Source organism: Ammospiza caudacuta, chromosome 11, assembly GCF_027887145.1.
Source record: "Ammospiza caudacuta isolate bAmmCau1 chromosome 11, bAmmCau1.pri, whole genome shotgun sequence".
NCBI classification, from domain to species: Eukaryota; Metazoa; Chordata; class Aves; order Passeriformes; family Passerellidae; genus Ammospiza; species Ammospiza caudacuta.
Genome location: NC_080603.1, coordinates 6,012,195 through 6,027,183, shown reverse-complemented (window position 1 = coordinate 6,027,183; position 14,989 = coordinate 6,012,195). Strand labels below are relative to the sequence as shown.

Genomic DNA, 14,989 nt, shown 5'->3' with positions numbered 1-14,989 from the left:
CAGAAGGGAGATTTGCTGTACTATTAGAATTGGCTTGGTATTCTGCTGCCCCTTCCAGATGTGGTACTTCATGTATAATTTTAATTGCCTGACCCAGTGAAAATTTTAAGTGTGTATTTTATGTCTTAGTCTGGGGCTCTTGGCTCTCAATACCTGAATTTACCTGTTAAACTCTGCTGCCACTGACATTAATACCAGCCTAAATGGTTGGTTTCCACTGAGACTGGGCTGGAGTATTTATTTAATACATCTTTGAATTTTGTTTCAGTGTAGCCTTTACTTTGACCACCAAACTCCCAAAAAACTCACTTCCTTTTCAAACCAGGGCACCTAATAATGCTGATTCTGCTATGTTTTGGTAGATTATTGGCCCATTAGAGGATGGAGAGATGTTCAACCAGGATGATTTTCATCTCCTTGAAAATATAATCCTAAAGACATCGGGACAGAAAATCAAATCTCAGATTCAACAGCTGGGATTTGAAGAAGATCTGTAAGTAAACAGCTGTCACTAGAAATCTCAGTTAATTCAAGAAAAGCTGACAGACCTGTAGGTTGCAATTTTGCTTCTTGGCAAAGGTGTGATGTACAAATCTATTTTCATTGAACTTTCAAGAGGTTTTACACCTTAACGATTGAATATATTCTTAAAATACTAGACTGAAAAATTATGGAAATACTGAAAAAGAAGTAGTGCTCAAAAGTAATTATCTTTTATGATAGGACCCCTCTCAAAAGTTTCTCCACTTAGAGGATTGCTTCCTAGTGCTCAGAGTTGCAGTGTAAAATGGGAAGAGTAGTGAAATAAGGGTTTGATCTGAATGGCTTTCAGTTCTGAGTGGTTGGTGAAGATCAGGAATTCAGGTCCTGTAACATGGGTAACCCCTAAAATACAGCTGTTCTGTATTTGTTAGACTTAAATCCTTTGGTATACTCAGTAATAAGGCTGCAACCAGTTTAAATTACTGGTGGATTAACCCTTAAATATGTTTAATTCTTCAGAGCCTGTGTAGGTAGTAGGAGTGTTTGGTATCTGGATTTTATTTGCCTTCTCTTTTGCTGCTGCCTGACAGAAATGTGATAAGTACAGCCTTTTTCCTTGATATCTGCAAGCCTTATTCTTTTCCTCCTTTTCAGGGCAAGTGATTTGGTAATGAAAGTGGATGCTCTTCTTTCTGCTCAGCCAAAAGGAGAGGCAAGGATTGAATATCAGTTTTTTGAAGAACGATACAGGTATAGAATTGCTGAACAAGGCTTTTCTGTGTCTTTTAACTTCCCCAATGTTCTGTGTTGCATTTAATTAAAAAAAAAATCTAAGTAGCAGTAGGAAAGTCTCCAACAGTTTTCAGAAAGATTCCAGAAATTCATTTTATCTCTTCACCTATCTATATAAACATACATTTATATGTCTATTTTTTTTTCTATTAAGTTTCTGAAGGTGCACAGCATTTAGGAAGTAATTTCAGTTCAGAATGAGGTGGATAGCAGTGGGTTGTAATGCATTTCAAGTGTTTATCCATGTATTTGATACTTTAAAATTGTATTTTCTTCTGTTTAGTGCAGTTAAACTGAGACCAAAAGAGGGGGAGACATACTTTGATGTTGTGGCTATTGTTGATCCTGTGACCAGAGATGCTCAAAGACTTGCTCCATTACTTTTGGTACGTAGGCAGGGTTGTGAGAACTTCAAATTCCATCCTTTTGGAATGTTTGCTTCCTCTTTGACTGTGTGGTGACCAGTGGCTTTCTAATAGTGTGTCTGAATTTCACAATGCATTTATCAGTGGAAATACTAATTAAGCTGTATTACACACTAATAAAATCATACTCAGCTATTGTCCAGAGAGCTTTTAGTTTCACTATTCTAACAGCTTAGTTTGCAGTAACTCTGTTCTTGAGGAGTGTCTCAGCTAGCCAAAAAGAATGCCTGAAATATGAGGAGCAGGTAACTGTGCTTAAAACCACCAATTAAAAAGGGGGAAGGGGTGGTAAAGAAAACCACAAGGAGGGAGGATTGGGAATGAGCAGATAACATCCACCCTGAGGTCCTGTCTATAAAACAGTGGTCAGCTCTCCTCATTAGATTTTTAAGGGATGTCTCTTTCTTATTACTTTAGGTTTTGAACCAACTGATAAATATGAATCTGAGAGTGTTTATGAACTGCCAGTCTAAGCTTTCTGACATGCCACTGAAAAGGTAAGCAGTTCCATGATACAGGGTGGGCAGAGAGAGAGAAACCTGTTGGAATGTGCAAGCACAGAAGCATGGTCAGCTGTCCCATGGGAAATCTCAATAACTGCTTTGATCTCATTTATATAATAACATCATTTCCCACAGAGAATCTGGGAATTGGCATGAAGTAATTCTGCTATTTTACAAGTTGGCTGCTTTTAATTTTTTTTTTGTATTTATATAAAATTAAATAACTTACTAGTTAAGTCTTGCACAGTTTGTTTTGGTCCTTCAAGATAGAAATTCTGACCTGTCCTAAGGTTAACACAACCTGCATTGCTTTGGACAAAGGCTTGGAGATATCAGAGGTCAGGGAAAGCTGATGGCATCTGCAAATACAATGAAAGTGAAATATTAGCAAATTTTGGCAGATGGGTGTTCTAACCTTTTCTCTCTGAAATTTCAGCTTTTACCGCTATGTTTTGGAGCCAGAGATTTCTTTCACAGCAGAGAATAACTTTGCTCCAGGACCAATTGCCAAGTTTTTGGATATGCCCCAGTCTCCACTGTTCACTCTGAATTTAAACACTCCTGAGAGCTGGATGGTGGAATCTGTTAGAACCCCCTATGACCTTGACAATATCTTCTTAGAGGAGGTAAGAGAAATCATCATGTTCCTACTGCATTTAAATGGTGCTGCTTTTCCAGGGCTTGTTTTTATTTAATGGGAAAGAAATGCAGAATTTTAAAATGTCAGTAAACATAGAGCTGTGGATATTACTGCATTTACAGACCTCTAAATGATTTCTAGGAGGGGAAGCATAAGCTCCCCAACAGCAGGATTGCTGTTCTCAATTACTCATGGATGCCTGACTCAGGGGTTCAGACACCATAGGCTTGGAGCAGGTCCTTCCCCTTGCTCCTAGAAGCCACCAAGCTGGTTTCAGTTTTCACTAATTTCACAGTGCTTATTAACTGGCAAACACTGCTGTGGTCCACAGAAGGATGTGCAGTATCAGTGCAGCAGTAAAACCATGCAGCAGAAATCCACTCAGCTGCTCAGGAGCTGAGGTTCAGGAGGCCCAGCTGAGGTTCAGGAGCTTGCTGCTGCTTGAGCAGACTTTGACTCAGATTGTTGGACTGTGGATCTGGGCAGTGCTGCCCAACATTCAGAGGGAGAAATAGGGAAAATCCCTTATTTATTTACCTTATTGTAATATTACACATGTGTGTGTAGCAAGACTGTCAAAGCCTTTACAAAGAGGCCTCTGGAAAAGTGACAGTGTTTGCAGCCTTGTGGGCATCACAAATATGGGTCCCCTTCTCACTGATCACTGTATTATTAGTCCCTATTATTAGCCCCCTCTTGCTTCTGCATCTCTCTGATACTGTTTGGGAATATGGTGTGGTATTGTGCTACATCTGGTATTACTGATTCTGTACTAGTTATTCACAAATCTAGGAAATTGTGTGTGTGTTTTATGGTTTTGGTTTTGGGTTAGTATGTTTTGATTTAGGAGTTTCTTTGTTTTCATCTCTTAATCTAACTGTAAAGCCATAAATGAAGCATTGATACTACATTTAAAGCCTCTAATTTCCATGCCTGGCCCATTGATTAATTGAAAATCTGAGAGGGAGGGGGATTAAATGCTTCAGGCATTCCAAGTGCATTCCTGAACTTCCAAATAAACAGCAGCTTTACTTTTGCAGGTGCACCATTTCCAGTTCCCAATGTGCAGTCTGTTGGTGCTGTAGCAATTAAAAATGTGTCATTTTGGATGTGCAGTGAGAGGAGATGCTTTGTGGGATTAGACTAACATTCTGCTTATGTACTGTCCTCAGGCTACATCTGAATTTGGCCTGGTAGGGACCCAAGACTTTTGGGGTTGTGGGGTTTTCTTTGGTTATTTTTTCTCTTCTCTTTCCTCGTCACCTTTGTTCAGTATAGAAAAAAAAGAATGGGTGTGTCCTGACAGTACCCTAGTGCACTGTAAGAGTAATGCAGAGCAAAATAAAATTTTTATTTCAGGTGGCTAATACTAGGTGAGATGAGCTTTAAACACATTTGCAGTCAAAATTCTGGATCCCATAATATACTTTTTATGAGATACCAATTCTCCATTCACCAGTAAATGTTAAAAAAATAAATTGTGGAATAGAGCAACAATCTTTCCCTTTTCCTATCCTAGCATATGTTGAGATTCAAATACTTTTGTCTGGGCCACTCTTATATTTGTGTGAGGTTTGTCACTTGAAGGAGCTGAGCTTTTTGAGGTTTTCTAGGTATTTGTCTAACAATAAAATTACTCTGGTGAAATAGCTTTTTTTAAATGACTATAGCTATTCTAGAGAATAACATCTGGCACTTTAGAGCTCGTGCTGCAGTCAGCAGTATCTGCTCCTTTCAGGTGGAGAGTGTTGTAGCTGCAGAGTATGAGCTGGAGTACCTGCTGCTGGAGGGCCACTGCTATGACATTACAACTGGGCAGCCACCTCGGGGGCTGCAGTTCACCCTGGGCACCTCCAGCAGCCCTGTCATCGTGGACACCATTGTCATGGCCAACCTGGTGAGTGTCCCCCTGGAGCTGGCACAGCCAGCACAGCCCTGCCTTCCACCCCTGGGTGTTTCCTAGCGTGGCCTCTGGCTTTGGGATGTAACTTGTGCTCCACAGCTGATGCAGATGCACCAGAACCCCATCATTCCTCACACTGATGTCTGAAGCTTCACACCTCTCACCTCTTTCAAGATGAGCTCCTTTCCCTTCTGAGATATTCTGGAATGTCTTTAAATGCTGCCAGTATTCTCAAGCAGCCCCTTTCCAGGGGAGCTCAGTTGTTTTCCTGGGACAGGGTCCTCCCTGGGCCATCGCTCTGGTGCTGTGAGCCTCAGGCTGTCTCATTTTTGGGACCCATTTCTTCAAGAGACCTGTTCCATAAATGGAGAGAGTCAGCAAGGACAATTGGCATTGTAGAAAATAAAGGAAGTGTGAAAGAATGGGATTTGCTTATTTTAGGTGAGGAAAGATGCTGGAAATCCAAGTGTATGATTATTCCCTGCAGCTGCTTTTGTAATGTCTCTGCATAAGGGATGTGTCTGTTCTCAGTGTCCACACTGGAGCAGGGGAAAGGTAATGGACTGAAATTATGGCAGAGGAATTTTGGCACTGGAGTGTTTTCTTGATATGTAATGTTAGTGAAAAACTGAAGTACATTACCTCTTGTGTTGTTTTTTTTTTTTTTTATTATTATTTTTAAGGTTTTTAAAGTTATTACATTTATTTAAATGAATTAAAAGAAAAACAAGGAGAAAATATTCCTTGCTTCCTGGTGCTAAATATTTACTTTAGAATTCTTACTAATTTTCAATTTATGCCTTTTCTTAGCCAGAGTATATCCTACAGTGATGTTGTATTTCTCACTGTAGAAAGAAAGATGTGCCTTATTTTACATGTGATTTTACATGTGGTGTGTTTATGTTGGGGACTAAAAACTCAGAAGTGTCCTTTTTCTAATTAACTGCATCAAAATTTTCAAAAATATTTTAAAATTTTCTTATTAAAGCAGCTTGGCTCACATAGGAACTGCAAGCATTTGAAGCCACAGTACAAAAGTGAATGGGAGCATCTCTACAGTTGCATGTGTCTTCTATAGGTCTAATAATCTAAATCACTGAGGAAAATATTCAGATCTGGAATCTGAAGCTTAACAAGACTTGAACACAATATTTGAATTTCACATTGTAATTTTTTAACTTCTGTAGAAGAGATATCTTGTAACTTGTAAATTATGTTACTGCTTCTGCTCTAGAATTACCACTCTGTAGAGCTTCAGAATTCCTTTAGATTTTCTTGTATAATCACAAATTAGAGTTTTGAAATTCCCTCACTCCTTCATGAAGGCAACCTTTTGCAGGAAAAGACTTTGGGCTTGCACTGCTCCCATCAGGACAGCGAAGACTTTGATCTAACAAATAATGCAAGACTTTTTCAAGCTTCTAGCTCTTAGGAAAACCCAGCAATTTTGAATGGAATGATTTCTGGGGCTTTTCTCCTGTTCTCTGGGTTTAAAACCCTTAATCAATGGCCTTGCAAATAACATTTTAGATCTAAAACAGTGAGTCAAAACCCATAACTTTAAAGCTAATTTTTCTGCATTTGCATTTTCTGGAAAGTGCCAAATATTCTTTTCACTTTACAGGGCTACTTCCAGTTAAAAGCCAATCCTGGTGCATGGACTCTAAGACTGAGAAAAGGCAGATCTGAAGATATTTACAGGATCTACAGGTAGGCCAGGAAAAGAAATACTTCAGTGTTTTTCTTGTAAAGCTTCTGAAGTAGATAGGCATTGTAATATGTGAATCTAATGGTTCCCTTGCCAAAGTGTGGTGACCTGAACAGCAAATTAAACAGCAAATTACATGTCATACTAAACATAGGTTATGCAAGGTGAAATTCATTAATTAAAAACCCCATTAAGTGTGTTCAGATAAATGTATTTGTTTCTTTGGCATGTCTGAAACCTGTTTTGCAGTGCTGAGGTTAAATATATGTATAAAAATGGCCAGAAGAAATAAAAACCATATTTTTGCTTTGTAGTAAAAATCAGTATCTTGCTCTATTTTCAGTCATGATGGCACGGACTCTCCACCTGAAGCTAATGAAGTTATTGTTGTTCTCAATAACTTCAAGAGCAAAATTATTAAAGTGAAGGTGAGTTTATAAACCTAAGGTGCCCTTAAAGAAATCAGGTGGATCAACAGTGGGGAGAAACTTGGATTAAGGCCTGAAGCTCCTTTCCCATGAGCTCACACTTGAGGCAGTCTGCACTAAGCTCACCTCACTGTATCAGGAGTAGAGAGCATCATCTGTAGCCTTGATTTGGGTTTTTAATACAGGAGAGAATGACAAAGTCCTGTTCCTTGTGTATGTCCCTGAGCTACAATAATACTCACAATTTTATTCATTTTTTTTGTGTCACTCTGGCACAGACTAGGTGAGAATACATTTGAAAAAAAAAGAAAAAAATGGTAAATTACTAATCTGCTGTCTCTTAGGGTTGCCTGTCAGGTAATGCCATAGCTGAGAAGTTCAAGGAGAATGACTGGTAGATAAGTGATGGCTATAACAGAGCCAGTTCACACCTCTATTTACATGTGCTGGGCTATTTTTGGGATGTTCTCCCCATTCACTGTCTTGTTTGTGTATCTGCTTTGGAGTCTCAGTGACAATTATGCCACTTAGAGACTGGTGGAGTTGGTGTGTTGGTTTTTTGAGGGGTGGTAGGGGTTGTTGGTTTCTTTAAAGGTTTTTCTTAGCCAGAAAGATCACTGGCATCCATCTCATTAAATATCTCTTAAAAAAGCATTTTAACCATCCAGACTAAAATGCCTTTGGTGTCTAAAAGCTCCTTTGAAATCTGTGTGGAAAAAGTCACTCATTACTGAGCTGTTTTCCCAGAGAGCTTAGGTTACCTGCCAGCTCATGGGGTGTAATTCAAGTAGGTAAAAACAGAACCAGTGGCAGGATAACACTCCTGCAATATCTACTCAATATGTGGTTCCAACTCACTAAAGCCATGTCTTGCTTCACAGGTGCAGAAAAAGTTTGATATGATGAATGAAGATCTGCTAAGTGATGGCACCAATGAGAATGAATCTGGATTTTGGGAATCTCTGAAATGGTAAAACTAATTCAATGATAACCTACAAGTTTCTTGAAACTGGAAAACTATTTGGGAATACCATGATGTGTGTGAAATTCCACAGCTGTCTGTTAAGTCTGCTTGAGTTCAGGGCTGTCATTGATTGGACTCCTCTGTTTCTAGAGCTCTGGGCTCCTGCTTTGCACCTGCTTTTACCTTCCTTTACCCCCCCTGCTACTTGGGAGCCTGAAAACATTTGTATTTGCAGCCTTTCCTATAGAGCTGGCCCTTCCTAGCTTGTCCTTCACAGAACCATGTTTTTCCTTTCAGGGGATTCACAGGAGGACAGAAGAATGAAGATGTGAAACAGGATAAAGATGATGTACTAAATATATTCTCTGTGGCTTCAGGACACCTGTATGAGAGATTCCTACGGTTAGTTGAGAATTTATAACCCCAGTGTGCCAAAGGGTGGTGGCCTTGCACAAGGAAAAAGGTTACAATCTGTAAGAGTATAAAAAACTCCACTTTTTCAATGCTTCAGAAGTCCACTAGAATCTGCATTTACCATGTCATGGGAACTTCTGTCTGCATAGCATTCATGAGTTAAAATTGACTTAGTTTAATAGATGGTGTGTTGCTGTCCTAAGTTTTCTCACTACAATATAACCAATGTATCATTAAGAAGTTACAGAATAAGTCACAGTTGCTTTGGAAAGAATCTGAGTTTCTGTTGTTCTCAAAGGACTGTGAAAGCCAACAGGTTGTATATTCTCTGCCTAGTTAAAATATAGAGATGTTGGGGGTTTAGTAATTTTGTGGATAAAATTAAGCAATTTACAATAGGCTGAAGCTACCCACTTTTTCTTTATTTATAAAGTTCAGTTACCTGACACATAACTACAAATAATTTAATCATGTAGCCCAGCAATTTGTGATCTATTCCACAGCTCACTTTTCATGGATGCCACTTGTTCCTGTAACTGCTTTATTTTTTTTTTTCTTTTGATAGCATAATGATGTTGTCTGTGCTGAAACACACCAAGACTCCTTTAAAGTTTTGGTTTCTGAAGAACTACTTATCACCTACATTCAAGGTTTGTTACTAACTAGAAATTTATTTGGTGGTGGGGGAAAGGTGCCACAAGCTGCTTCCCCCTCCCTTTCCCAGCATCACTTGGCTAAACATGAACTCACCCAAAGCTGGAGGAAGCCTCACAGATGGGAATGTCAGCTGATGTGACAGTGGGCCAAGTTTTTCTAGTAAAAAAATTCTCCCAATGCTCTTCTCTCATTTTACATGCTCCCACTTACACTGCTGTGTACACCCCTAAACAATTGTCCCATCTGTGAATTTTTATGATTTGAGTAATGCATTCTCCTCTGTGGATCACTATGAAATGGCTCGTAATGGACAAAAATGCTGAAATAGTTAGTTACCTTTACAATTTGTATTGATTGTTCAGCTTGGGCCTCTGTTTTGTGTGAACTAAAAATAAAACTAATTTTCTTTGTGGTATTTCATTTGCTGATGTTCTGTGCCTTCGACTGAAGTCTGTCTCTTGTAATGTGCTTTTCTTTTTCCTGCAGAGGAACAAAGAACTGAGATAAGCTGCTTTTTTCCCCTCCCTCTGCAGGAGTTCATCCCATACATGGCCAAGAAGTACAATTTCCAGTATGAGCTTGTCCAGTATAAATGGCCACGCTGGCTGCACCAACAGACAGAGAAGCAGCGAATCATCTGGGGTTACAAGATCCTCTTTCTAGATGTGCTCTTCCCATTAGCTGTTGATAAAATCCTCTTTGTGGATGCTGATCAGGTAACACAGAGGCTGCAGTTATTTGATCTTTTCTTTTTTTCCTAATTTTTTTTCTTAATAAGTTCTAGAATACAATTTCCATATTGTTGGAAGGGTTGCAAGTTTGAGCCCTTCACAGGCATGACTAGAGGTTGATTCTGTAATTATGGCATGCTTCACTGAGGGCTGGGTTTTGTGCCTGTTTCCACAAGATTGGCTTTGTTGGCCTGTCTTTTACTGTTATCTGGTTCCTCATTCACTCACTGTGATTCCAGCCAGCTTGCCAAACAGATTCTCATTTCACCCTTCCACTTTTGCAGTTCAGTCTGTTCTCCCAGCCTGCAGATCACTTACCACAAATGGTATTTTCCTAACTCACCAACCACTCTGCCCTCCCAGGCCCTGCTTTTACCTTGGCCAGAGGTAGAGAAGGCAAATCCCTTGTGCACAAGGCCATGGGAGGCTTTCTGTGCCCCCTCCTCAGCTCCTGGGTGGGAAGGGCAGGAAATGTGCACAGTGAGAACTGCCAAAACTACTCTCAAAGTACATGTGAAGTGAGAAGTATTATCAGATTATCAACAAGTGAGTGTGAACTGCCTGGGGTGTTTGGCACATGTTCAGTGGGAAGCCATGCCAGGTCAAACTGAAGCTGAAGGATCAGTTAGGAGAGATTTCCAGCTCCCCAGTTGTCATTTTAGACAGTTTGTTTCTCTGCTTGTGAGAGACACTAAGGCATTTTTTTCCCATTAGAGTGGTATTTTTAAAGTAGTGTTAGTGCCACATCTGTGTCAAAAAGCCATTAAAAAGCTTTCATCCCTGAAGAGTCTGCAGACACTGAAGAGGAAGGGATACCAAGAATCCCAGTTCATGTATAGTGAGAATTCTTGCTGCTTATTAAGAAACAGTTTTGCACTTCATCTCTCCAAACCAACCCCCATCAGGTTATTTGAAGCTCTATTTTATTTGCTCCAGCTCTTAGGGCAGGGGAGACAACACCTTTTGTGCTGTATTTTTGTACTACATATATATAATGCAAAAAACTGCCACATATATATCAGGTAATTCTTCCTTTATCTGCTTGCTCAGTTTGAGTTAAATCCTATACAGCATTTGCAAGCAACCCTAGAAGGGTAGGCTCCTAGAAATGCAAATAAAATGTCCTTTCCCTTCAGATTGTGCGCACAGACCTGAAGGAACTGAGGGATTTTAACCTGGATGGTGCTCCTTATGGATACACCCCCTTCTGTGACAGCCGAAGGGAGATGGATGGATACAGGTTCTGGAAATCAGGATACTGGGCAAGTCATTTAGCTGGAAGAAAATACCACATCAGGTATGAAGAATTCTTCTTTTTTTCCTAAAATAGAGAGGTTGCTACTTGGATTTAGCAGAAAACTAGCTGAGGTATGCAGCTCTGCCTGAAAACCACTTGTTGCTTCCTGTTGCCTCTTTAAGGTTCTGTGGCCAGTGAAGCACTAGAGACAAGTTATTTTCAGTTTGCTACAACTTTTAGAGATGAAGAACTGAACTGTTAACTAACAGACATCTTCCTTTGTTAATAACAAATGTTGGAACAGGGACTGCATGACAGCAAAGCTAAGACAGATTTGTTGGAAATTCTTTTTTGTACATGCCATGATTTGTTCCTGAATTTCCAATTTGTTGGAAATTCTTTTTTGTTAGAACTGCTTTCCTGCTTTGTAATAGATCATAGATGTGCTGCCACCCTGAGACTGTTTTAGGGTATTGTGTCTCAGGGGTTTAGTAGGGCTGCAGTGTTACCCCTCAGTGAATTACTAATTGCAGTCATAACTAATTGCATCATTTCCACGTAGTGCTCTGTACGTTGTGGATCTGAAGAAGTTCAGGAAGATAGCAGCTGGAGATCGACTCAGAGGACAGTATCAGGGTCTGAGTCAGGATCCAAACAGTCTGTCCAACCTTGATCAGGTGTGCTTTATTGTGTTTGTTTTGTTTTACTGGGCTATGGTGTCAGGATGGGACTTGGGATTTTCCCCGAGGTCTTTGGAATGGGATGAGGTGTGGATTCATCACTTTATATTTGCATTGGGAAATAAGAAAACTCTTACAGAAGTTAACCTTCACAATCCTGTTGGTTTGGGAGGGGGGTTGCTCCTCCCATCCTGCACCCTGTGGAAACAGCCACTAACTCTTACTCTGCACGACAGGATTTGCCAAACAACATGATCCACCAAGTACCAATCAAGTCCTTACCACAGGAGTGGCTGTGGTGTGAAACATGGTGTGATGATTCCTCAAAGAAGAGAGCAAAAACCATTGATCTGGTGAGTGCAGGATGATTCCCTCACTCTTACAGCACAATAAAATACAGCAACCAGTTGTAGAGGCACTTCCCTTCCTCAGCCTCTACCACTACTTGCACATTTTCAGCACTTGAGTTTTTTCCATTAGTTTCTGTGTTTCTCTTACCTGGAGCAGTGGCATTGTTATGAATTTGGAAAGAGACTTTGCACTGTTCTCTGGCTGAAGATCCCTGCAGAGGGGAGCACACCTCTGTTGAGTGCAGACACCTTTTGTAGCCTATCTGTTCTGTTTGCAGTGTAACAACCCAATGACCAAAGAGCCCAAGCTGCAGGCAGCCATGAGGATAGTTCCAGAGTGGCAGGACTATGATCAAGAAATCAAACTGCTCCAGAGTAATTTCCAGAAGGAGAAGGAAATGGGAACACCAGCTGAGATGCCAGGACAACACACACATGGTAATTTTTCTTTCTGTACTTCTGTGACTTTCTCTGTGCCTTTTGGTCTTGTGCTGTGTCCTCCCTCACTTGTACCATGCACAGGGCTGAATGAAATCATCATGGGATGGAAGGAACTTGCTGAGCAAGTCTGGTGTAATTTAACCTAATTCTGAAAGCCAGAGAACAGATTTGTTCCAGTTCTGTAAAAGACCCTCACTGTTCCTGAAATTTTATGAGCTTGGCCTTTTCTTAACCCTTAAAGAAGTTCTGCTACACACTGTGGGTGAGAATTGTCCTTCAGGCACTGATACCTTGCAAAGAACAAGTCTTGGGAGGCTTTATTGATTCTCAAACCAACCTGCCAACTGAGGCAGCTCAAACTGAGTGCTCATTTTTCTCTCCTCTTCTACAGATCCAGAGGCACATGTGGAATTATGATCCATGGAGACAAATTCAAGTTAGACTCTTTCATAGACAATTTTTATATTGGAAGCTAGTTTTTTTCCGGTGTGTCTGCAAAACTGCTGAATAATTGAATGGGATGATGTATGCATTTCTATTCCTTGCCTTTGGGTTAATTTCTGCATATGAAATAGGATCTGGATTGCTGGAATTAGCATTACTGGTGTTTTTTGCACCTGTGGTGGTGATGAAAGACCCCGTGATGGAATTTAGTGTTTCAGAAACCAAACTTCACAATCCACCTGAAGAGCCACAGCCTCTTCCTTCAGCTGTTGCTGCCTCCACCACTGCTGAAGCTCCAGTTTAGCCTCAGATCTAACTTGACAGTCTGGGAATTGCAGACATACATCCTAACCTCATCTGATGGACATAATTTTTTCCAGGTAACATTATAAAGCTCGAAATTATGCCTTGAATTTGGGACACTGTTTCATCTTCAGGTTTTCAAACAATTGAAAATACTTCTTGGATTTGTTCAGTCTGCCCTTGATTTTGTAACAAAATCAGCATTATTTTGATTTTCTCTTTTCTGTCTTCATTTATTGCCCAACTTTTGATGGTTTGGCTTAATGTAAAGCTCTACCACAGTCTCTTTAAATGCCCATCCAAATGCAAATGCCTAAGCTCACAAAGTGAGCAGAACACAGAATTTGGCAGCTGAGTTCATCCTAGTCTCTATGATTTGAATCAAAGTGCCCTCCCTTCCTCCTCCTCCAAGTGTAAATCAGTCTGCACAACTGGCAGGGCCTTACTCTTGCTGTGGTTCACTGATTCATGAATGTTTTTTTGTTTATGAAAAATCTGTGGAACTTGGAAGTTTATCATCATGTAAATTTCATTAACTTTATTTTTCTTCAAACAGAGAAGTTGTCACATCAATAAAAACTTCAGAGTTCTTAGGTCTTAAGCCTTAGTTCCCACTTTGATCATCCTTTTTCCTTGCACACATTAGAGTCCTCATTTGATTTTGGGGTTTCTGGATATTTCACTTGCATTTGCTTGCATTCTGTGCATAGACAAAGATGTTTCTTCTTGCAAGGATTAATTACCCTGGGCTGTTTTATCATTCATGTTCATGTCTTCATTTTGAAAGATGCTGCTGCTGCCATAGTTCTGTACTATGAACATACCAATTAAAGAAAACCCTCAAACCCAGTTTCCCCCATTTTGTAGGGTTAATATAGTCTGCTCCCTGTAACTCTGAAGAGTTGAAATGTAAAAACTAAAAGGAGATTTCTAGTACAAAATATAGTCACCTATGCAGCTTGAGAAATCCAAACTTTTTTGGTTTTTGTGACTCCCTTGTTTTCATACATTTATCAATGTTTTGTGCTGTAAGACCTTCAACCCAATAATCATATCTCAGTATAAGAATATTGAAATATTCTTCTGGAATTGCTGTGTTATAAATGCTATAATGTTTTGGAGGAATATGAAAGAAGACATCAGCAGTGTTTAAACTGTTCAATAGTGTGATTTAAGAGAAAAAGCAGCTCTTCTCCAGCCAGCTGAAGGAAGGGCCCAAACTCTTAAAAAAAGCACATTAAGAGCAACTTACAGAGTTTATCAGCTTAAGTATTTCCCACTTTGTGGGGTTTTAAATTCAGATAGTCTGTCTGGTGTCTCTGGAAATGACAGGTGAGGTGCCTTATGCTTCCCATCAAAACTGCTCCACTTAAGGATAAGCAGACTTACAATAGCAGGACTTCTTTCTAGTGTAAAAAACAATACACCTGTTAACAAATTAATTACATGTTGTGTCAATTAGCCTCTTTTAAACAGCTAAGACAGCACAGGCAAGGTTGTCCTTTCTGTGTTCTGATCCGAATCACTTCAGCCTTGCTGGAGCACATGGAGTGGCACAGGGAGGAGTGGGCAGGAGCTGTACACCACTTATTCCTTCTGGAGATAGATGGAGCAAGAATGTGCTCAAGCCCTCAGAACAGGAGCAGCTGTTCCTTTCAAGGCCCTTTCCTCTCTAGAACTGTATCTGGCTTCTTTTTTCTCCCAAATTATATTAGGAGCCACAAGACTGAGAAGAAACCCAACTCTTAAATTCAGCACATTTACAATGCTTTGTTGGATAAGAAAATACATCTAAATTAAATGTCAGTTACAATTTTTTTTTTAAATATGCTTCTTCATTCTTATAGGTAATGTATGTACTTGAACACCCACACTGCATCCTATTG

The 14,989-nt window shown here is 39.9% G+C and overlaps 1 protein-coding gene across 1 annotated transcript in view; it reads left to right on the top strand.

Annotated features, from left to right (window-relative positions):
* Positions 1-13,710, top strand: part of UGGT1 (UDP-glucose glycoprotein glucosyltransferase 1) — a 37,473-nt gene extending 23,763 nt beyond the window's left edge. The window contains exons 25-41 of the mRNA XM_058811881.1: positions 363-493; positions 1,138-1,233; positions 1,559-1,661; positions 2,118-2,197; positions 2,640-2,829; positions 4,582-4,740; positions 6,371-6,456; positions 6,798-6,882; positions 7,764-7,852; positions 8,144-8,248; positions 8,826-8,910; positions 9,451-9,633; positions 10,785-10,945; positions 11,448-11,562; positions 11,802-11,918; positions 12,194-12,353; positions 12,748-13,710. Of these exons, the coding sequence (XP_058667864.1) occupies positions 363-493; positions 1,138-1,233; positions 1,559-1,661; positions 2,118-2,197; positions 2,640-2,829; positions 4,582-4,740; positions 6,371-6,456; positions 6,798-6,882; positions 7,764-7,852; positions 8,144-8,248; positions 8,826-8,910; positions 9,451-9,633; positions 10,785-10,945; positions 11,448-11,562; positions 11,802-11,918; positions 12,194-12,353; positions 12,748-12,773 (1,971 nt within the window). The 3' untranslated portion in view covers positions 12,774-13,710. The remainder of the gene's footprint in view (positions 1-362; positions 494-1,137; positions 1,234-1,558; positions 1,662-2,117; positions 2,198-2,639; positions 2,830-4,581; positions 4,741-6,370; positions 6,457-6,797; positions 6,883-7,763; positions 7,853-8,143; positions 8,249-8,825; positions 8,911-9,450; positions 9,634-10,784; positions 10,946-11,447; positions 11,563-11,801; positions 11,919-12,193; positions 12,354-12,747) is intronic.
* The last annotated feature ends 1,279 nt before the right edge of the window (positions 13,711-14,989 follow it).